Raw genomic sequence first — 24,973 nt, forward strand, 5'->3', positions numbered from 1 at the left:
AATGAGTTTAAGAGATTTTTGAACATTTCATGATAGCCAGTTAAAAAAACGATAATGTTAAGTAATAATAATGAATGCATAATAATGTATGTAAGATAACCTATATATAATAATGTATGTTTTGTATAATAACAAATCTATGTCTACATATAAAACAATTATCATTTTTATTTGCCTCAAGGGAACAACCTCATAAGAGAGCGTACATAAGCATGTCCTCTCCCTTATGAGGTGAATATTTAACTAGATGAAGTGAATCACTTCATCTAGTGAAATATGAATACTATGTTTTGAAGGCTGTTTTAGCTTCCAAATCATACATGCACCCCCCTCCCTGAAGTTAAATTTAAAAAATTTCTGGTTTTTCTGCTTCTGGACCATTATTACATACTACATGGATGACAGAACGACCACTTTGTTTTATGTGTGGTATGGGAAATAAATATAACATCTTACATAATAAATTCATACACTGCAGTGTGTAGTTGTTTTATTGTAAAGAAACTCCTTTGGAATTGCCCTTTCATTTATTTTTTTAGCATGGCAATGCTAGTTAATCCCTACTCTTTCAACAGTTTACAACTTTAAAAGATTGATGCCAATTATCAAATGTCCATATTTCTATTTGTACTTCATACTGAAAATGCTTGTGTTGGTTCTAGATATATCGTCTTGTTTACAGAAAGTATTTTCAGAGCCTTTGCCACAACAGTTATATCCACTGAAAAAATAACTATAATACCCATAGTTTTCCAGTACTTCTTTGGGTTTTTTTTTTGTGTCCTTGTATCAGGTGGCTCCTAGTTCATCTGTGATGGTGCAGAATCTCTCCAAAACAGGCCTGATAAAAGTATTTGTGTGTGTGGTTAGTGTCAGGCCACTTCAGCACCAGAGTGCAGCCAACACCTGGGCTTGGTGCCCGTCCCAAGGCACGAAGAGCCAGGTCATTGTCTACTATTCCATGCGAGCACTGTAATGCACAATTCCACACCCATCATAAGAAAGACGTTGCTCCTCAAACCACACTTAGTGGTGCTCAAGCCCACTACAATGGACACACACAAATCAAGTGAAGATGTTAAGAAAGCTGTGATGGACTCTCACAGAAGACCTAAAGAGCACAAGAATAAAGTCCATCAGGAAAACCCGGAAACACGGGAGTGATAATTGAAACTGACCAGCGATGACGCTAAATGCATCTTAGAAAATGTCAAAATACCCACCCTTGGATTGGTAGCTCAACCACCAAGGCAGAAGGGCCCGTCCATCATGGTGTATGACCTGGAAAAGGACACATCAACCACCATTATAGAAGGGATTTACAGACGAAACCTGCAACAAGACCTACCATAAATTGGGTGATTGAACTAACCTCAGACGCCTGGAGAATCATAACGAGGCACCCCCAAATATACATAAACTGGGGAGCACATCGATACAGGGAGCATGTAGCAGCCCCAAAGTGCTTCCGCTGCTGCCGACTTGGGCATACAACACATACCTGTTCCGAAACTGTGACCTGCGGCAAGAAGGGACACAGTTTCAACTCCTGCCCACACAAGGGTAAAGACCCAGTTTGTGTGAACTGCAGGGACCTGAAGATGCCGCATACACACACCCTTCACGATACGAACTGTCCTACCTACCTGAAAATCAAGAGCATCCACCAGGAAAGAATCAATTATGGGAACTCTGAATAAAGAATATAACAAGAGTCTAAAATGTATGCAAATAAAGGCCCAAAGAGCATATTCAGTCGCAGGCCAAATCACAAAAAAGGCAGAAGAAGAACACTGCGATGTTCTACTAATTCAGGAACCCTAAACATTTGCAAATAAAGTCCGGGGATATCCCTTAAGGTACAAAATTGTACAGGCAGATGGTGTAACCCCCTGGGCAGCCATCATTGCGCAGAACCCGGACCTAACAATCACCAAAGTCACTCATCTCTGTTCACACTGTGTCGCCTCATCTCTCTCTCTATTGTCAGCCAGGAGAGGACATAATACCAGCAACCCACTACCTCATCCAAGCACTAACCGAGCTCCCACAAGACAGAGTACTCATCTCAGCCAACGTAAACTGTCGTTCCCCCCCCTTTGGTTTAGCTACACCCAGGTGTGCAGGGGGTCAGGAATAGAGTGCGCTTGGAAGAATACATCACTGCCAGTGGACTAATAGTCCAGAATCGCCCCAACAACTTACCAACTTTTGCCTCCACCCTCTGGGAGGCAACACTGGATGTGACATTAGCTACCAGGTCAATCGCCAATTACATCATGGACTGGGTGGTTTACAGGGAATGGACCACATCAGACCAGCATGCAACTTCAAGCAGCACAGGTTTGCGGTGGATCTTGCCAGATGGGATCAGTTCAAAGAGCAAATCATACTAAACATGCAGAACCAACACCAGGATGGTACTCGGACAAGAAATCCTGACACTCATCAGTGTGCAGTGACCAAAGAGATTACAGATGCGGCCAACAAAGCCATAAAAAAGAAAAATCTGAAACCAGGAGCGTTTCATGGTGCCATGGTGGTCGAGAGAGTTAGATGCTCCACGCAACCAAGTGCAAAGGAGAAAACGAGCCTTCCAGCAGGCAAGGCGTACAGGCCCCGCCTAAGGATGTTGAAACGTTTAAGCAGCAATACCGGGAGACATGCCACGGGGTAACAGCCAACCGGAGAGATACGGTTGGCACCTTTTTGGACGCCATATTCACTCCTCCAAACGACCAAAATACCCCTGAACAGGAAAAACTTTGCAGTAACAATGGTGAATACAGCACTACTGGCCACAAGACACCCTTCACAATGCTGGACTTGCACCTAGCCATCAGCAAACTGAGAAATAGGAAAATGCCTGGAGAAGACATGATTGAACCTGAGATTGCAAAAAAGGTAGTTGAGTTTGCTCTGGACCTTTTGCTAAACCTCTATAATCACAGTTTGGCAACGGGAAAATTCCCAACAGATTGGAAGAAAGCTGTTAAGCTTCTAATCAAAAACCCCAGCAAACCACCACACCTACTAGAGTCATATCGACCCATTGCCTTGCTCTCAGTGTTGAACAAGGTCTTTGAGCAACTCCTCCAAGAAAGAATAGAAAAGTATTACAACTTGGCACAACTTCCAGCGCCAAACCAATACAGTTTCAGGGCACAAAGAAGCACAACCGATGCTCTAGAAAACATTGCTCTGGCACTTCAAAACTATCAGAGCAAATATTTGCTGCTCATCTCAGTTGATTTCGCTGGGGCATTCGACACTCTTTGGTGGCCGAGCATCCTCGCACGGCTGAGGAGGGCGGAACTGCCCCAAAACCTATATACTTGCATCAAAAGCTACCTCTCAAATAGAAGAGTTGTCCTTTGCCAAACTTGAACAACAAATACATAGGGGCTGCTCGCAGAGCTCTGTGCTTGGACCTCTCCTCTGAAACTATGTGCTGGATGAATTTCTGGCCATGGATCTGGGGGATGTCTGAGTGCAGGCCTTTGCAGACGATCTCACCTTGCTCATAGCCAGAAACTCTAGGTCACAAATTGAAACTGTTGCCAACAACGCCCTGGCTGTTCTGCAACACTGGACCAAGCTATATCGTCTACAAATATCACTGATCAAAACTCAATCGATCTTGCGAAAAGGGCACCCTGCCCCAACGAGACTGCCGCTAATCAAAATACAAGACAAAACCATTAAACTAACAACCGAGCTAAAATACTTGGGCATCACCCTAGACAGAAGCTTCACATTCCTAGCACACCTAAAAAATCTACAGAAGAAAATGAAAACATATGCAGCGATGATAAATAGAGTGGCAAGAAAAGACTGGGGGCTGAAGAGGCGTACCCTTGCCCTCTTATACAAAGCTGTATTTATCCCTGCGGTGACTTATGCCTCTGGAGTCTGGTACAACAAAGCCACGACTGTGGTAAATTCTAGAAAGCTTCTCACCATCCCAAGACCGGAGCTACTCACCATAACAAGAGCTTGCCACACAGTCTCCGCCCCCGCACTACAAGTGATGACAGGAAGCCTGCCCCTTGACCTGGAAGTGGTTTGAGCTGGGATGAATTTCCAGCTTGGTTGGGGCAAAAGCACCATATACAAAGAGTTCAAAACAGATCCTGCAAGCAACAGAGCAAATGAAAAGAAGCAGCTTCTAGCTTACCTCCATTGGATATGGCAACAACGCTGGTCCCAAACAACAAAGGGACAAATAAAAAAAATTCATCCCTGAGATAAATACAGTCTACCCAACACTACTGACCTGGTTTTCCCCAGGTCTTCATGTTACATATCTGATGACAGGACATGTCACCATCAGAAGTACTGGTCATCATTAGCATTTAGCATTAGCATTAGTAGAGGCATTTGATGCAAGAAAGCAAGCTTATGCAGCATCAGCCACAAAAAAAAAAAAAACACCCACTTCCACTTCACCCCTCTGTTCGTTCAAAATACCTGTCCAGCTGAGCCTTAAACTTATTTAGGCTATCAACCTCCACCACAAGGGATGGAAGTCTGTTCCACCAACCAACCACCCGCTGGCTAACGGCAAACCTCCGCACGTCTATCCTACATCTGTCTTTTCTCAATTTGAATTTATGCCCTCTCAGGTGATTTTTCTGAGCTAGAGGAAGAATCCCATCAGCATTGAGCATGCTTAAACCATTCAAGGCTTTATACACCTCTATCAGATCACCTCGCTGGTGCATAGTCTCCAGACACTGTAATTTGCAAAACTTAAGCCTTTCTTCGTAAGAGCACCCCTTTGTTCCATTCACTAATCTTGTTGCCCTATACTCGTTCCAGCAGCTCTACATCCTTCTTGAAATGAGGCCTCCAGACCTGTATACAGTACTCTAGGTGTGGCCTGACCATTGCCTTATACAATGGAATAATCACCTCCTTATCCCTGCTGGAAAAATTCCTGTATATCATTGACAATACTCCATGAGCTACTCTTGCAGCCCGTCTGCACTGCTCAGAGAACTTCATATCTGCCTGCACAACCACCCCCAAGTCCCTTTCATTCTCTACCACTGTCAGTGTAGTACCACAGAGTTGATATGTTGCTCTGGTGTTGCTGTTTCCCATGTGTAGTACTTTACATTTGTCAATGTTAAACTTCATTTGCCACCTCTCAGCCCTCTGCTCAACCTTTCCAGATCCTGTTGCAGCAGCATAGTGTCAGTAGTGTCCTTGACAACCCTGCCAACCTTTGTATCGTCTGCAAACTTGGACATTAAGCTTGATATACCATCATCAATATCATTTATAAATACAGAAAACAATAATGGACCCTAATCTTCCGGACTCATCTTCCGACTAGTGGACAACCCTCGTGTGCCTGTGGATCCCCTGAGACCTGGGACCACATGGTGCACGAATGACAACACTATGAGGACCTCAGATTAGTATTAATCACCAAGATTCGATTCATCCCAAGAAATAATGAACACCACCTTCTGGAGAATGCCAAGACTTTCAGAGCCTTCTCAGACTTTGCCCAGACCATATATGCTAAGCAACAAACTTTATCACAACCACCAAACCCCAACTAGGAAAGGGGCGAGATAAATGACAACAAAAGGAAATACCAACAATGGAGAAAGTGCAAACAACAAAACACCTAGAAAAACAGCGACCACAAACAGCTTCCTCCCAACCCAACCCAACAGTTGACTCAAAAACCACAAATGATCACAAGAATTAGTGACAACCGGCACTGCACACCTGACTTAAACCAGAGATAACACAAAAGGAAATTAATCCCAAGGAAAGGACAATCATACTTGAACAAACACATGGATGTGACAAACTGACCAGCACCACAAGGAAAGGACAACCAAGATATTGGAATGAAGACCAGGACAGCAGCTGATTGCTGCCTAAGCCATACGGCGACCCAGGCTGGACACCTAGCCAAGCCTTCTTCCAACCCCTATCCCCGGCAGAGGGTGGTAACTTTTTGGCACCTTCCCCACCTTCCATCCAAACCTCCCTCTGGTGTGGCATGGACATGCCACACTGCCTAGCAGGGGTCATTTCTTCTAATGACCCCTTACTTCTACTTCTACCCCCCAGTCTTCAGCCTCCCCTCCCTGCCACTATCTTTCATCTAGCGTATAGCCCACACATCTAAATTTAAAAACATCAAAATTTTGCTTGACCTATTAGGCCTTTTAACACATTTCTCTAGTGTTCAACCCCAACCAGCGATTTCCTAACAGCAATCTCATTAAGCATTTACATCAAACGTGTGAATTTTTTTTTTTATTATTATTTTTTTTAATTTTTCTTGAAATCCCAGGAAATTAGGTGGCAGGACCTGCCAGAGCAACTTGTGATACTGGACACATCTGGCTAGCCTCCATGTGGCGAGGTATGGGCAACATTGGGCTCCATTAGGGGCCTGGTGGCCAATAAGCCGCCCAAACAATGGGCACAACACATCACACTGCACAGACATGGCCCACACACTTTCAAGTCTCTGGCTTGACAGTGTACTGTCCTCGATACAGCGAACACACGCGGAGATGGGAGAAATCCCAGGTGCCGTCTGACACGAACATGCCTTATACCCACCATAAGTAGTGCAATACCAGTGGGTGCACTTTTCTGGATTATTAAGCAAACATGTCTGGAATTCACAACTACCTCTAAGATCCATAAAGATCTTTGTTCGTACAACCAGATGCTGCAATGGAATAGCCAACTTGGCAATTTTCGATAAACTTTTCAAGGACCTCACTAACCAAAGAAGAAAGTTTGGTTATTCTTCATATACATCTGTCTCACAAAATTATCACACCTAAGACATCAGAAATGCAAAGCTTTCTTTGCTCATTGTGCACCTAACATTTCTCTGCCAGTTTAATCGGTAGCAAACAGAGTACTGATGTCTTAACTTTTCAATTTGAATAGTGGTTTACACAAGATTAAAAAAAAAAAAAAAAAAACTTTAGTTTTTAGTTTTATAGTAGAAGAAATGGAATATTGCACCTTCACAATGGTGGGACTGTTAGTAATCCTGGGTATAACCTCCATGCACAAGTACATGGTGAGTGACCACCCAGGTGTGAACCAACGTAAGCAGGGGTCGAGGTGGGGCACCCACACCACATGGAGGAATGCCACCCCTCTATGTTACCAGGCATTACTAGGTGGTAGATGACTCTCATCAGCCGGTGCAATACCACCACTTTGCTTATTGGAGGCTTGAAGTGGTGGAACCCATGTTTAGTCTCTAGAGCTAAGTTCCGGTCAACACTTCCCCATCTCTTCCATCATGCAGTATGATTGATAACTTTTGAGGTTATGATGAACATCGTGGTGAGATCCAATATTCCTTACATTTCGAGGGTACAACTCTAAAACGGTGTTCACAGGCCGACCGCTAGTTGGTACACTGGACCGAAACTATTGGTAACTCTCTAGGAGGCTTCCAGATCAGCTAGTGTATAATCTTGCTACCTCTACTCTGCCAGATAGCGACTGGAGGGAGTCCGAGTAGTGTTTATGAGGGGAGCATTGTCGAGGCCACGTTATGTCAAGGATCTGGGTATATTTTTACCATGTGTACGGCATATCCAAAAATTTCATTACTTCATACAGCATGTCCCACCCACTTTTTCTTACTATTGAATACACCATGAATTGTCAAACTAATAGAGCAAGCTTATCTGTGAAAAGATCTAAACCTCCCAAGCACTTCCTAATTCATTTCACAAATAAACGTGGTCTCAATTCTAATCTCAACGATGTACATTTCCACTTGCAGTCTGCCAAACCCCATGCACTTTTTCTAACAGAATCTCAGTTATCGGTTGATTCAACTACTGTTCATCTCAGATGCCCAAATTATTTGCTGTATGATTCCTTTCGCCTCAAAGGTGGTACTTGTGCATATGTTCATTCTGATATTCCTTGTCAGAGACTTGGCAATTTGGAATCTCCTCTCTTTGATCTTCTCTGGCTTAAAATCTCTCTATCTCATTGTGTCAAATCATCTGTTGTCTCTACCGTTCTCCCAACTCCACTAATCACTTGGAGCTCTTTGACTTCCTCTCTTTGCAACTTTACTTTCTCCAGTCCAACTTTCCTAACAGTGAGGTAATTTTCCTTGGTGATTTTAATGTTCACAACTCCAGCTGGCTTCAATTTTCTAGTCACACCAACCCAGCTGGTCAAGATGCTGAGGCATTTGCAATTACTAATGACCTTGCACAGATTGTTTATTTACCTACAAGAATACCGGACAATCCTAATCATACAGCCAATACGCTTGATCTTTTTCTCACAAACAACCCTTCTAAGTACACGGTCGAAGTGAGAGGTCCTTTAGGCACTTCAGATCACAACTTGGTGATTGTCTCTTCTCCAATGGAACCTTTATCTCATGGCTATTCCCAACCTTGTGTTGTTTGGCATTACAAGAATGCAAAATGGAATGACCTGCGAGACTTATTTTCTTCTATAACTTTTTTTTTGTTTTCTACCACCTTAAGTGTAGTACCACACAGTTGGTATGTTTCTCTGAGGTTACTTCTAGCCATATGATGTACTTTGCACTTGTCAAGGTTAAACTTCAGTTGCCACTTCTTGGCCCATCTGCCCAAATTATCTAGATCCTGTTGCAGTAGCACACTGCCATTACTGTCATTAACAACCCTGTTAGTATATCACAGTGAGTCACTACAAGAGAATTACAGCACCTATCAGAGAAAAAACTGGAAATTCTGGGTCCCACTGTGAGACTGATGTTCCCTCCCAACACACACACACACACACACCTTGTGTCCTTTAACAAACATACCATTGAACTAACCAACAAAACCAGCAGACCCATGTTCATCTTGATGGTGGGGGTGCATGCTGGCAATGCAATCCATCTAGTGAGTATAAAACACAGTTGACCCCCAACACGCTATCGCTTGCAAAGGAGGCCTATTTGGTTAATTTTTTATGCCAAAATTTGGCTTCATATGAGTAAAAAACATTGAATTTTTTGGGGTACCTAATGGCCAGAGCAGAAAAATGAATTACTAATTCAAAAAAATTTCAGTAATAAATTAAAATGCTACAGACATCTGTATTTTAACTTAAATTCTATATATATATATTGTTCAATTCACCAGAAAAATCTATTTCAATTAACAAAACACCCAAGTTTTTAACCCATTCTGGAAGCACTGCTGGCTGCATATACCTTTTTATGTTTTAATTTCAAAAATCTTTCCTCCAGATGCTACAGTGAAAGGAAAAGTCAAGATTTTTCTGACCTTTTTCCTCAATGCAGCAATTCTGAGAGCATAAGTATTTGTATATAATGCATGGTAACGTGAACTTCTGTAATTACAGAACATGTCATATCACTGAATGTACTGAACTTATACCACAACCAAATACAGTTATCTCCACTTCTTTTCAACTTTTACTTTTTTTATAGACATTTCATGGTCAGATTTCCATCTGATAAGCTGCACACTTTTTTTTTGTCAACTGGAGCATGGGGCCCAAGGCAAATATCTTGTTTACCTACTTTACCTTGCCTTAAAGGCCTGACCATGTTGGTCCTCTGACTCTTCACTGCACCCCCTTCCATCCACAATGTATGTGGAACAAATTTTCTACATTATGCCTTTACAGAGCATCTTCATTAAATATCAACATGGCTACACTGCAATGGTTGAAAATACAAATACTACTTGGTTTCCTCATGTGATTTTCAAATAGTTTTGTGTGCTCTTTCAACCATACAAGCCAATATTAGCCCCCTCTCTCTCTTTCTCTCTGACCCTTCACCCAATGGCGAAAATATAAATTCTACCTCCCCCCCACCAGATGGCCAAAAGACCTTCAGATGATCTTTAAAACCATAGAGTAGTAAGATACAGTGTCCACTTGCTGAATTACTCCCAGCACCACCAGTTTCATACTTATAAACTAACATGGCCATCAAAACCCACAGTGTACTAATGCATATGCCCATTGCTAATAAAGTTGTTACTGTCTTTGAAAAGATTAATCTTCGTTGAGCATAGCGAGTTCATTTTTCATTGCATTTTTGGTTACTATTATTATAATTATTTGTGTATTATTATTATGATTTTTTTTTTTGTATTTGTCTGCTGACATTATGAACAAGAAGTGCTTCTCATGTAATAAATCTGGAGTGCAATTATACCGATTTCCGAAGGAACATTTAAGGTAATTTATTGAACCAGGAAATATTTAATGAAATGTTAAAAAATAAAAATAAAAAACTACTGAATAGCTAATTAATAATTAATTCCAAACTTATTACATTAATTAATATGAATAGTGTATTGATACACCAGGGTCCTGAGCTGGATATCACCATTCTTATCTTTCTTGGTGATTCCCTTCTACTTTTTCTCTCTCTCACTCTCTCAGGGTAATTCAGAAATTTTTTTTTGGCTGGTGCAGCATAAGCCTCAGGCTTCCTTGCACCATATGGCTAATAATAATAATATTAATCAAAGTAATAGTTTATCAAATAATTAAATAATTTTAATTTATAGATGTAAAGACATGATTGGGTTAGGAAGTTTACTCTTCCCTTCTAAAATGTGCAGTTCTATAAATATGCTATTCCTACTCATATTAATTTTTTATTTTTTTTTCTGGGTTACTCACTGGCTGAAAGCAGTTGGTAAGTATCACAGAGGCAAGTATGATAGTATTCGACATCAAGATAATTATGCACCACTATTATATAATAATGCTAGACTGTGTGGATCTCATTTTTATGATTGCTGTTTCACAAGCACTGAAAGGGAAAACCTTATCAAATTTGCTTGGCCAAATACTGTTTCTCTTTCAACTGATTGTGAGGTGTTTAGTCCATGTTTTTCAGCCATGTCCGACACAAACAACTATGCTGAGTGATGCTTTGCATGAAGTACCTGGGGTTAAGTACTTTAACCCCAGGTACATCATGCAGGGTTAAGAATAGCCTTACTGCAGCAAAATAGGCATTCCTTTTATCCCAAATTCGGTCACCTGAATACAGCTTGAAAGGCAGAAGGTGGACAGCCATAGAATTTGGTCTTAATGTTTACCTTCAAAGCTCAAGTACTTAAGTTATTGAGAAGGAATCTCAATTTACCATGCAGAAAAACCCCGAAGCATTTAACGTTGAACACTGCTAATAAGGCAGGATTCTGCCCTGTTTTGCTGAATTGTTTAAGGAAGCAAATAACAGCTATGCAGGAAAGAGACAAACTGCATACAATGAATAAACAAAGTACATTATCTAATTGTAATGATGATGATGTTGCTGCTGTCCTTGACCTCTCCAACCATACTGATACTTTGTTTGAATTGGTTCATGAGGATGATAGTTAGCCAGTAAGTCTCACTGACAAAGTGAAAGAGTCAGAAGTTTGGGTTTTAATGGCACATCAGCAACTAGGGCTATAATACACCAAAAGCACATCCCATACAAGATAACAGTAAAAACTGCAGTGATGTAGTTTATTAGGTCACTATGTCAGATTGAAATGGCCATCAAAGGACTTGTTGAATATGATATGTGAATCAAATATCTTTTTTCTGAAGTTGATTTGGTATTTCATAAAGAAAATTTGGTAAAAAAAAAAAAACATCTTTATGATAAAACATGTTTTATTGACTGAGTGGATTTGGAACCACAAGCACAATGATATGCAAAAAAAAAGTGCTTTTCAGTCTTTCTTAAAAATTTGTTAAAACAAAAAGTGAAAAATGTGAACTTGGCTTACCAGTCTAGTCAAGCATCAAAATCCCTTACAAAATAAATTGAAATGTGTTATACACATGTAACTAGGAAATGTTAAACTTGTACTGTCAAAGCTAGAGGGAAAAATTGTTGATTTTTTTATTAGAGATCAGTTGTATCAAAACAATATTAACTGATTAATTTGACTATTCTGAACTACAGAAAACATGACAAATCCACAAATAAGATACTGTACAACTCCATAATTTGGATGGAATTTATTGCTTGGTGAACTCCAAATCACTGAAATGTCTTCAAAGTGTCGTCTTCTGGCTTTCAGAGACATTCCAAAGTAATCTTCAGAATGTCTCTAAAAGCCAGAGACCTGAAGAATATTGTAAATATGAAAAATACCTGTTTCCTTTTTATAAAAAAAAAAAAAAAAAAAAAAAATAGTTCAGAATTTGAACTATTTGATCTGTAACCATAAGACTACTTTATACGTAGTCTTATAGTCATAGTTACACTGGTTATTTTTAATTTAGATAGTTTTTGTTGATTACTACTTAATATATGTAAAACCGTTATTTCGTTCGAATCTTGCAGCCATTGTTTTTGCATAGAGTAGTAGGGAATTCAAATTTTTAACTGTGATAACTAGGTAGCTCTAACGTATAATTATATAGTGTAATATGCATCACTGCATTTAGGATTCTATTAGATAGCGTAGTATTGACAATTAATTAATTAAATTTATTGATCTTATTAATTTAAAATATGCCCAAGACTAGAGCAGCAAAGCAATGGGCACAAAGTGGCAGGAGTGCTGTGACTCAGCGGAGAACTGAGGGGGGCGATTCTCCAACGCATCACAGCCCTAAAAAAATTTTCAACTTGTGAAATGTTTGCCGAACTCTCTGGTACAGAACATGATCTAGCCAAAGAGGATGTCTTTGTGTGTGCCAGGTGCAGAGTGTCTAGAAATTAGGCATCAACTCAGCATTCTACTGGGCATCTATGAGAGCTTGAGGTGGAGGGTGGATGCCCTCGAGGAAATTAATATGAGGGGCCTGTCAAGCTCTCAGCTGCCCAACTCAACGCCAGAGCTCACTCCTGGGCGTCAGGCAACACAGCGGCAATCTTCAAGGCAGAATGCACTGGTCCCAAAGGAACTAGTTATTGTTGGTGACTCTATAGTCAGGGAGATGGGGAATATATTGTGTAAAAAGGATAGATGGAACAGGACCAGGGTATGTCTGCCAGGGGCCAAAGTTGATGATGTTGTAAAGCATATATCATCTTTTAAGGGCACAAAAGGTGATATTGTTGTACACATTGGTACCAATGACATTAAGAGGAGATTTTTTTTTTATTATTATTAGCCATATGGTACAAGGAAGCCCGAGGCTTATGTTGCACCAGACAAAAAAAAAAAAAAAATTCCCAAGTTACCATGAGAGAGAGAGAGAAGTAGAAAGGAATCATCAAGAAAGATCAGAATGATGATATCCAGCTCAGGACCCTGGGTTTGCCAAGCCCATACTCTGCAGATTTACTTAACAAGTACAGGTCAATGTTGCAAAAAAAAAAGTCGTGAGTCAAGGTTAAATTTGAAAGTGTCTGCAATTCTGCCCAGACACGATAGGAGGGAGTACATGAGAGCCTTGTCAATCAATTCAGCCCTGGAGGAAATGTGCAAGGCTCAAGGGGTAGAATTTTTTTTCAGCGTGGTCTGTGCTTGCTAACAGGAGAGACTGCTTCTACAGGAATGGGATACACTTAAATAGAAAGGGTGCAAGAATATTTGCTGATGCTATCGAGGCAGTGTTAGGTGGATCGGAAAACTGCTAGCTTGGTGGGATTCGCAGACTAAAAGGATAATTGGATAATTGTCTTCCAAATTTTTCATTGATTCCGGATTCTTTGTATTTTTGTGTAGTATACAAAAAAAAAAAAAAAAAAAAAAGATTTATTAGCTGCTATGGTTAGCAGCTAAATGAAGTGCATTTCACAGGATGTCATGCCAAAAGGAAAAAATATATAAAAAGAATTAAAATTAAATATATGAAAACATGTAAATTACATATGTATACTTGAGAAATGAATTTAAATTATAAGGGAGAAAAGAAAAAGATGGGGACACAAACAGAGGTTTCAACTGAGGAAGAAAACGACTTCGTTTAATGTCACCACACGGCTATCATAATCATTTTGTCTAGTTAATCTGCCAAAAGTTTGCCAAAATCTTTACTTATATTTCGTTATTTTTCCGTCTTTTATAGCGTCTTTTTTTGTATTGGAACGATAATTAATTGAGAATATTTCATACTAATAATCGGTGAATCGATATATTGTCCATCGCAATTACAAAACTGTGGAAAATTCTCCAAACTCTTCGCAATGTTCCGGCCTGTTTCTTAGGTCCGAAACTGGTGGCTCCAATTAACATTATCGCCTATGGGAGTGGACACTGTAGTTACCAAGGCAAATGTGGCTCCCCCCGAGTCCTCAGACTCTTTCCACCCGAGAGTGGCGGATCTGGCAGTACGGTACTTTTACCACTGACTTTACATCCCCTACCAAGAGCTGGCTGTATGGTAGTTTCATAAATGAAGTTACTAGCACTCAAACAAAAAAAGTTTCAGAAACTTCGTTGGAATACGAGGGCGATTTTGAACTTCCCTAAGAAATATTTGTCCCCTGTTTAAGTACACTACAGAATCAAGATAATACCAAAAAATATTTTTTTAGAATGCCGCTCTATCTTGCATTGCCTACGCGCTTTGAACAGTAATAGAACGCCTAAATACGGAGACTCCCACAGACCCCAAACAAAACTTCATACATTCACCCCAAAATCACAAATATGAATTTTCAACATAGAATATTCATCCATACATTATCTGCATATAACACAAACTATTTACCATTTTCTTTGCCTTGTTAAAATTTCAAAAAATATGAATGTGAAAGAACAACAACACAAATAGAAAGCACAAACAAGTAAGCTGACATTAATCCCGGCGTGCTGTTTACCGAAACGTGGCTGATTCAACTGCGCAAACTCAAATTACATTCATATCAACGACCACTGAAATAGAGTACACGACTCTTCTCCTGTATCCATTCAAGATAGCCCCAAGATTACGCATACACGCAGGCGCACAGAGAAAAGTCGTACTACTCTGCGCCCTGGCGGATATCACAGTGATTAACAGGATTACAGTACAGTAAATCGGATTGACCAATTACTTCACAAATAATCAACACAGTCTTCTCAAAGTGAATTGAAACATCGTAAAGAATAAATTCTAGATATAAAGTTCAAGTTGTGAATCCAATCAATGAATCCATTAGTATTACCATAAGCAAGGGCACATGATGCAAGAAAGCAAGCTTATATAGCATCAGCCAAAAAAAAAAAAAAAAAAACCCTTATTTCACTCATCCCCTCGCTCCAAATGTTTGTCAAGTTCTGCCTTGAATTTATTTAAGCTAACAACTTCTACAACAGATGGAAGGTTGTTCCAGCAATTAACTACCCGCTGGCTTAAGGCAGACTTCCACATATCTGCCCGTAGGCGCATTAGACCATAGTAGCTTATGCGCCATTAAACGCCCATAACAACAACAACATCTGCCCTACAACTGACTTTCCTCAATTTGAATTTATGCCCTCTCAGGCGATTATTGTCAGCAAGAAGAAGAATCCCACAGCATTGAGAATTCTCAAACCATTATACACCTCAATCAGATTACCGCGCAGGTGCATAGTCTCCAGACACCGTTATTTGCAAAACTTACGACTTTCTTCGTAAGAGCAACCCTTTGTTCTGTTGTTCACTAAATGTTGTTGACTTTCTCTGTACTCGCTCCAACAGAAGGATGTACGAGTACATCCTTCTTAAAATGAGGCCTCCAGACGTGTATACAGTACTCAAGGTGTGGCCTGACCACTGCCATTTTCTACCAGGGATAAGGAGGTAATTATCTCCTTATACAAGGGGATAATCACCTCCTTATCCATGCTAGAAAAATTCCTGTATATCATTGAAAAGACACCATGAGGTACTCTTGCAGTCTATCTGCACAATTACCCCCAGAACCTTTTCATTCTCTACCACTGTCAGTGTGGTACCACAGAGTTGTTATTTAACTCTGGGATTACTACTTCCCAGATGTAGGACTTTACATTTGTCAATGTTAAACTTCATTTGCCACCTCTCAGCCCATCTGCTCAACTTTTCTAGATCCAGTTGCACCAGTGCACTTCCAATTAGTGTCATTAACAACACTGCCAACCATCGTATCGTCTGCAAATTTGGACATTAAGCCTGATATACCATAATCAATATCATTCATAAATACAGAAAACAACAATACACCCAACAGTGAACCCTGAGGGACTTCACTAATAAGATTAGTCCACGAAGAGCAGTGTCCATTGATTAACACTCTCAGTCCTCTCCCACTCAGCCATCCCTTTATCCATAGCAGCAATTTGCCTCCAACAGCACACATCTCCAATTTGAGCAGCAGTTTTCATGTGCAATAGTATCAAAGGCTTTTCTAAGATCCAAATATATGATATCAAAGTTATTCTTTGCATCCAGTTCCTTTGTGACTACATCTTAGTATCCAATAAAATTTATCAGACAAAACTTCCCCTAAACAAACCCATGCTGTGTGTGAGCTATAACTGAAGACTTGTCATATTGATCTTGCAATGCTTCTTTCACCAGTGCATCCATTAATTTCCCTGGAACAAAAATTAAACTAACAGATCTGTAATTATCTGTTTCTCCCTTTCATGGTCCTTTGTGAATTGGGGTCACATTTGCACATCTCCAGTCCATAGGCACCTCCCCTGAGTCCAAAGAAGCTCTCATAATTATGGTTAAGGTTTGCTTACTTCCTTTGCTGCCTCCTTTAATATAACTGGATAGATCTCATCCACCTCAGGTGCCTTTCTTGTCTTTATCTTCAACAATTTCTCCTCCACTTTACTCTCAGTTATTACAAGATTATCTAGCTTACTGCCAGAGTTGAATAAACCTCTGGCATTCCCCTCCATGAATAACTTCTCATATGTGAATGTAAATGCAAATATTCATTTAGTTTGTTAGCTACCTGAGCAGGATCATCGACAGTTGAACCACCGATATCAAGTGGACCAATCTGTTTCATCCCCTTCTTTCTAGAGTTCACATAAGTAAAGAACTTTTTGCTGTTTTTTTTGCATCCTTTGCCAAAGATTTCTCGTAATCTGCCTTCGCCTGCCTAACCTCCTTTGTAACTTGGGTACAGACCAGCTTATATCTATCATAGGCTCCTGTGTCACATGTTAATATATATGTATCCCATGCATTTTTCTTCTCTGTCACATGTCTAATTAGTTCATCTTGAACAATATTTTTTTTTTGGTATGAAAATCTTGAACAATATTTCTTTGTTGGAATGAAAATCTTGAACAATATTTCTTTATTGTTATGAAAAGCCTAGTAGCTAGCAAGATTAATTCTTTGAATGCTTCCCATTTTGAAGTTGCTGTTGGTAATATCATCAGTTGGTCCCACCGTATAGAATTTAAATACTGTCTCAGACCACCGCAGTCATCTTTACCCTTGATGATAGTTACATCTTTGAGTAAATCCTACTTCAACACACTGTGATCACTGCCACCTAGTGGTTCCTTTATCTGCAGATTCTTGATGCATGAAGAATCACTACTGATAATCAGATCAAGAGTATTACTCCCTCTAGTTGCCTCCCGAATATGCTGATGTAGAAAACAATCATCCAATAAATCCAGAAAAGCCTTGCTAGTGTGTGAGTGACCAACCCACAAATTCCAGTCAACTCTGGGAAATTAAAATTCCCCGTTATAAGACACTGTGATTTATTTGTCCACTCTACTTCTCTGCACAATTGCTCATTATACTCATCAGATTTATTTGGCCTATAACACACACTTTCCTTTTTCCTTTCCCAGTACTTATGTCACACCAAACAGACTCAACATTGCATTGTCCACTAACATAAACTGGATGCACTTCCTTAGATTTTATGTTTCTTGACTAACAGCATAACCCCTCCTCCCTTTCTGTCCTGTCTTTCCTTTCTGTACACATTGTACTCCCCAAATTCCAGTTCTGCACTGCTTATGTCTGTGTGACGCCATGTCTCTGATATCCCAACAATATCTGCCTTTGATGACTTGACTGGCACTTCAAGCTCATCAAATTTATTAATTATACTCCTAGCATTGGTGTACATGCAAGTATAGATGCACCTGTTTCTAGCCTTAGTTACCCTAAAACAGCCCATGTATTTACTTGTTTAGGTGATAACAATATCAACTTTTGTGCCCTTAAAAGATGATATCTGCTCTACAACGTCATCAACCTTTGCCCCTGGCAGACATATCCTGGTCTAGTTCCATCTATCCTCTTTGCACAATATGGTTCCCGTTTCCCTGACAATAGAGTCAATGACAACAACTAGTTCCTTTGGGACCAGCGCATTCTACCTTGCGGTTTGCCGCTGTGTTGCTTGATGTTCAAGTGCAAACTCTGGCATTGATGTGGGCAGCTGAGAGCCTTTCAACTTAAATCCTTCGAGGGCATCCACCCTGTCCTTCAAGCTCTCATATAAGCCCATAACAATGGTGAGTTGGCGATTGATTTTCTCGCACTCCTTACAATGCGCACACACAAAGTCATTCCCCTTGGCAATATCATGTCCCGTTCCTGACTGATTCACAAACATCAAATAAGCAGTGCATTTCAATAGACTGTGAGACATAGGATAACTGCCCCCCCCCTCAGTTTCCTCTGAGCCACAGCACTTCCATTAGTTTGAGCCTTTTGCTTTGCTGCTCTGTTTTCAGTCATGATTTCCCTTCAAGTTCTATAAAATTCGAATACAAAATATAACCCTAAACTTATATCCCAATGCAGTTATAACACTATATATACGTGTATTTCGGTATGGAATGTTATCTCCGAGTTACGTTATATGACTTTATTATCCCCTGTCAACTTATTAGCATTAGCATTAGCAGAGGCATATGATGCAAGAAAGCAAGCTTATTCAGCATCAGCCAAAAAAAACGAAAAAAAAAAAAAAAAAAACCCACTCCCATTTCAACCCTCCGTTCGTTCGAAATACCTGTCCAGTTGAGCTTTAAATTTGTTTAGGCTATCAACTTCAACAACCAGTGATGGAAGTCGGTTCCACCAACCAACCACCCGCTGGCCAAAGGCAAATTTCCGCACATCTATCCGACATCCGTCCTTCCTCAATTTGAATTTATGCCCTCTGAGGTGATTATTCTGAGAAAGATGAAGAATCCCATTGGCATTGAGCATGCTCAAACCATTCAAAGCCTTATACACCTCTATCAGATCACCTCGCCGGTGCCTAGTCTCCAGACTCTGTAATTTGCAAAACTTAAGCCTTTCTTCGTAAGAGCAACCCTTTGTTCCATTTACTAATCTTGTTGCCCTTCTCTGTACCCGTTCCAGCAGCTCTACATCCTTCTTGAAATGAGGCCTCCAGACCTGTATACAGTACTCAAGATGTGGCCTTACCATTGCCTTATACAATGGAATAATCACCTCCTTATCCCTGCTAGAAAAATTCCTGTATATCATTGACAAGACACCATGAGCTACTCTTGCAGCTCGTCTGCACTGCTCAGAGAACTTCATATCTCCCTGCACAATTACCCCCAGGTCCTTTTCATTCTCCACCACTGTCAGTGTAGTACCGCAGAGTTGATACGTTGCTCTGGGGTTACTGTTTCCCATATGCAGCACTTTACATTTGTCGATGTTAAACCTCATTTGCCACCTCTCAGCCCATCTGTTCAACCTGTCCAGATCCTGTTGCAGCAGCATAGCGTCAGTATTGTCCTTAACGACCCTGCCAACCTTTGTATCATCTGCAAACTTGGACATTAAACTTGATATCCCATCATCAATATCATTCATAAACACCGAAAACAACAACGGACCCAACACTGAACCTTGAGGAACTCCACTAATAACATTAGTCCACGTTGAGCAGTGTCCATTGATTACCACTCTCTGTCTTCTGCCACTCAACCATCCCCTTATCCATAGCAGCAATTTGCCTCCAATGCCACACTGCTCCAATTTGTGCAGCACTCTTCCATGTGCAACAGTATCAAAAGCCTTTCTAAGATCCAAATATATAATATCAAAGTTATTCCCTGCATCCAGTTCTTTTGTGACTACATCATAGTATCCAATCAAATTGGTCAGGCAAGACCTGCCCTTAACAAAACCATGCTGCGTCTGAGCTATAACTGAATTCTTGTCTAGATGATCCTGCAGTGCTTCTTTAACCAGTGCCTCCATTAATTTACCTGGAACAGAAGTTAAACTAACAGGTCTATAATTACTTGTGTCAGCCTTTGAACCTCCTTTGTGAATTGGGGTCACATTTGCACATCTCCAGTCCATAGGTACCTCCCCTGAGTCCAAGGAAGCTCTCATAATTATGGCTAAGGGTTTGCTTACTTCCTTTGCTGCCTCCTTTAATATAACTGGATAGATCCCATCCACCCCAGGTGCCTTTTTTATGTTTATCCCCAAAAATCTCTCCTCCACTTTCCTCTCAGTTATTACAAAATCATCCAGCTCACTGCCAATGTTTACTTTACCTACATCATTCTCCTTCCTGAATAACTCCTCATGTGTGAATGTAGATGCAAAATACTCGTTTAGATTGTTAGCCACCTGAGCAGGATCCTCAACTGTTGAACCATCAATATCCAGTGGACCAATCTGATTCATCCCTTTCCTTTTCGAGTTCAAGTATGTAAAGAACTCTTTTCTGTTTTTCTTTGCATCCTTTGCCAAGGATTTTTCATAGTCTGCCTTTGCCTGCCTAATCTCCTTTGTGACTTGGTTACAGACCAACTTATATCTATCATAGGCTTCCATGTCACCCATTAATTTGTATGTATCCCATGCATTTTTCTTCTCTGCCACATGTCTCATTAGTTCATCTGACAACCATTTAGGCCTAAACCTTGAACAATATTTCTTAGTTGGTATGTAAAGCCTGGTAGCCTCCAAGATTAGTTCCTTGAATGCTTCCCATTTTGAGTTTGCTGTTGGTAACATCATCAGTTGGTCCCACTGTATAGAATTTAAATACTGTCTCAGACCATCATAGTCGCCTTTACGAAAACAAAAACCCTTCCCTTTACCTCTGATGGTAGTTACCTCCTTGAGTAAATCCCACTTCAACACACTGTGATCACTGCCACCTAGTGGTTCATTTATCTGCAGGTTCTTAATGCATGAGGAATCACTACTGATAATCAGATCAAGAGTATTGCTCCCTCTCGTTGCCTCACGAACATGCTGATGTAGAAAACAATCATCCAATAAATCCACAAAAGCCTTGCTAGTGTGCGAGTGACCAACCCACAAATTCCAGTCAATATCTGGGAAATTAAAGTCCCCCATTATAAGACTCTCTGATTTACTGGCCCACTCTATTTCCCTGTACAATATCTTATTATACTCATCAGAGTCATTAGGCCTATAGCACACTCCTACTCTCAATTTTGATTTCCCTATGCTTATGTCACACCAAACTGACTCGACGCTGCCCTGTCCATCGATGTCGACTCGCTTCACTTCCTTGGACTTTATGTGTTTCTTAATTAATAGCATAACCCCTCCTCCCCTCCTGTCCTGTCTATCCTTTCTATACACATTGTATTCCCCAAATTCCAGTTCCGCATTACTTATATCTGTGTGACACCACGTCTCTGATATCCCAACAATATCTGCCTTTGATGTTTTGAGCAATACCTCAAATTCATCAAATTTATTTACCAAACTCCTAGCATTGGTGTACACGCAGGTATACATGCACCTGTTTCTATTCTTAGCTACCCTAACACAACCCATGTGTTTACTTGTACCGCAATGACTACCAGCAGTCTCTGAAATATCCTGCATCCTGTTTTTCAGACTTCTGCTCATTTCAATAGAAGCAGTGCAAGAATCACTTCCACCTCTGCCACTGGCTACTGTTAATCTATTAGTCCTTGTATCCCCCCCAACTAGCAGTTTTCCGACCCACCTAACACTGCCTCGACAGCATCAGCAAAAATTCTTGCACCCTTTCTATTTAAGTGTATCCCATCCCTGTAGAAGCAATCTCTCCTGTTAACAAGTACAGTCCAGGCTGAAAAATATTCTACCCCTTGAGCCTTGCACAATTCCTCCAGGGCCGAATTGATCGACAAGGCTCTCATCATATACTCCCTCCTATCGTGTCTGGGCAGAATTGCAGACACTTTCAAGTTCAACCCTAATTCACGGCTTTTTTTCAACAGTGACCTGTACTTGCTAAGTAATTCCGCCGGTCTCCTACTCTTAATATCATTAGTGCCAACGTGTACAACTATATCACCTTTTGTGCCCTTAAAAGATGATATCCGTTCTACAACGTCATCAACCTTTGCCCCTGGCAGACATACCCTGGTCCTATTCCACCTATCCTTTTTACAAAGGATGTTCCCCGTTTCCCTGACAATAGAGTCACCAACAACTACTAGTTCCTGTGGGACCAGCGCATTCTGCCTAGGGGGCTGCTTCTGTGTTGCCTGATGACCAAGTGCAAGCTCTGGCGTTGATGTGGGCAGCTGAGAGCTTGATGGGCCCCTCAATTTAGCATTAGCATTAGCATTAGTAGAGGCATTTGATGCAAGAAAGCAAGCTTATGCAGCATCAGCCAAAAAAAAAAAAAAAAAAAAAAAAAAAAAGTAACATAAATAAATAAAAATAACCACTTCCACTTCACCCCTCTGTTCGTTCGAAATACCTGTCCAGCTGAGCCTTAAACTTATTTAGGATATCAACTTCCACGACAAGGGATGGAAGTCTGTTCCACCCACCAACCACCCGCTGGCTAAAGGCAAATTTCCGCACATCTATCCTACATCTGTCTTTCCTCAATTTGAATTTATGCCCTCTCAGGTGATTTTTCTGAGCTAGAGGAAGAATCCCATCAGCATTGAGCATGCTCAAACCATTCAAGGCTTTGTACACCTCTATCAGATCACCCCGCTTCGAGGGCATCCACCCTGTCCTTCAAGCTCTCATAAAGGCCCATAACAACGCTGAGTTGTCGCCTGATATATATTATATATATTAATTTATGATGTTACGTTTGAAAAACTAGATCGCTATATTTATTTAGTTAAAGTACAATTCAATTCAAAATGAAATTTAATAAGATTAATAAATTTTACTGATTAAGTGATACTACTATACTCGCTAAATAATTTTCCCTTAAACCTTACGCTGTCTAGTTTTCCGTTAGACCTTACGCTGTCTAGTTCGGTGTTGTATCGTATAACAATGGCGGCAAGTTATGAACGGTTGTTATGGTTAATCTACGGACACGCGCTATTATTTACTTTCCAAATCGCGCTATCTAAATTCAAAATAAACCACTCAGCTTGACTAGGTTTATAAGCTACTTATAGAATATAATTATTGATTACACTCTTGTGATTTTTAGACTCACTTTTCAAGAGGTAAAAATAATTCCATAGGTACGATGTCAGGTCTTACTAAAGGGGACAGGGGAATCAGTATTCCGACGATTCATTAAACTTTAATCATCATGCACAGCAAAATAATTCACAATATTTAAATTATCGGGATGAGGAGTGACCATAGACACAAGTGTGCAGTCAGTTTGTTAACAAAGTGTTCGCTCAAGAAGAATTTTAGCTAAGCATCGTCCTAGCAAACCACTCATTATATAATGGACAAAAGATTTTGTTTTATGTAATGGGAAGCAACAGGGCCGGCGGAAGCGGGCCCTGTATTTTTAAATAATATTGATGATGGTATATCAAGCAGAATGTCCAAGTTTGCAGATGATACGAAGGTTGGCAGGGTTGTTATGGACACTACTGACGCTATGTTGCTGCAACAAGATCTGGAAAGGTTGAGCAGATGGGCTGAGAGGTGGCAAATGAAGTTTATCATTGACAAATGTAAAGTACTACATATGGGAAACAGCAACCCCAGAGCAACGTATCAACTCTGTGGTACTACAGTGAAAGTGGCAGAGAATGAAAAGAACCTGGGGGTCATTGTGCAGGCAGATATGAAGTTATCTGAGCAGTGCAGACGGTCTGTAAGAGCAGCTCATGGTGTCTTGTCAATGATATACAGGAATTTTTCTAGCAGGGATAAGGAGATGATTATTCCCTTGTATAAGGCAATGGTCAGGCCACACCTAGAGTACTGTATACAGGTCTGGAGGCCTCATTTCAAGAAGGATGTAGAGCTGCTGGAACGAGTACAGAGAAGGGCAACGAGATTAGTGAATGGAACAAAGGGTTACTGTTACGAAGAAAGGCTTAATTTTGCGAATTACAGTGTCTGGAGACTAGGCACCGGCGAGGTGATCTGATAGAGGTGTATAAAGCCTTGAATGGTTTGAGCATGCTCAATGCTGATGGGATTCTTCCTCTAGCTCAAAATAATCACTTCAGAGGTCATAAATTCAAATTGAGGAAAGACTGATGTAGGATAGATGTGCGGAAATTTGCCTTTAGCCAGCGGGTAGTTGGTTGGTGGAACAAACTTCCATCCCTTGTTGTGGAAGTTGATAGCCTAAAAAAATTTAAGGCGCAGCTGGACAGGTATTTCGAACGAACGGAGGAGTGAAGTGGAAGTTTTTTTTTTTTTTTTTTTTTTTTGGCTGATGCTGCATAAGCTTGATTTCTTGCACCATATGCCTCTACTAATGCTAATGCTAATGCTAATAATACCTATTTTTGTCTGCAGATGGTACCTTAATGTGAAGTGTGCAGATGATACCTTAATGTCAAGTCTGCAGATGATACTTTAATGTCTCGTTTGCAGATGATACCGATTGGCAGATTTGTTAATGACAATAATCGGGGTGATCTACTGCAACTAGATCTCGGAAAATTTTGTCAATGGGCTGAGCCATGGCAGTTGAAGTTTAATTTTGACAAATGCGAAGTACCGTATATGGGTAGCATTAATCTCTGAGAAATTTATGAACTGTGTTGTGCTACACTGAAAATAGTGGAAATTGAAAAAATCCTGAGGTAATTGTGCAGTCAGATATAAAATTCCCTTAGTAGTGCGGACGTTCTGCCAAGGCAGCTCATGGGGTTTTATGATTGATATATAGAACAAA

At 40.4% G+C, this 24,973-nt stretch overlaps 1 protein-coding gene across 1 annotated transcript in view; it reads right to left on the minus strand.

The window, feature by feature from the left end:
- Positions 1 to 14,871, minus strand: part of beta'COP (coatomer subunit beta') — a 229,136-nt gene extending 214,265 nt beyond the window's left edge. Inside the window, exon 1 of the mRNA XM_090389611.1 lies at positions 14,662 to 14,871. Within this exon, the coding sequence (XP_090245737.1) occupies positions 14,662 to 14,664 (3 nt within the window). The 5' untranslated portion in view covers positions 14,665 to 14,871. The remainder of the gene's footprint in view (positions 1 to 14,661) is intronic.
- Positions 14,872 to 24,973: the final 10,102 nt, after the last annotated feature.

This window comes from Mastigoproctus giganteus, chromosome 2 (genome assembly GCF_048544385.1).
Source record: "Mastigoproctus giganteus isolate SK-2022 chromosome 2, ASM4854438v1, whole genome shotgun sequence".
Lineage (NCBI taxonomy): Eukaryota > Metazoa > Arthropoda > Arachnida > Uropygi > Thelyphonidae > Mastigoproctus > Mastigoproctus giganteus.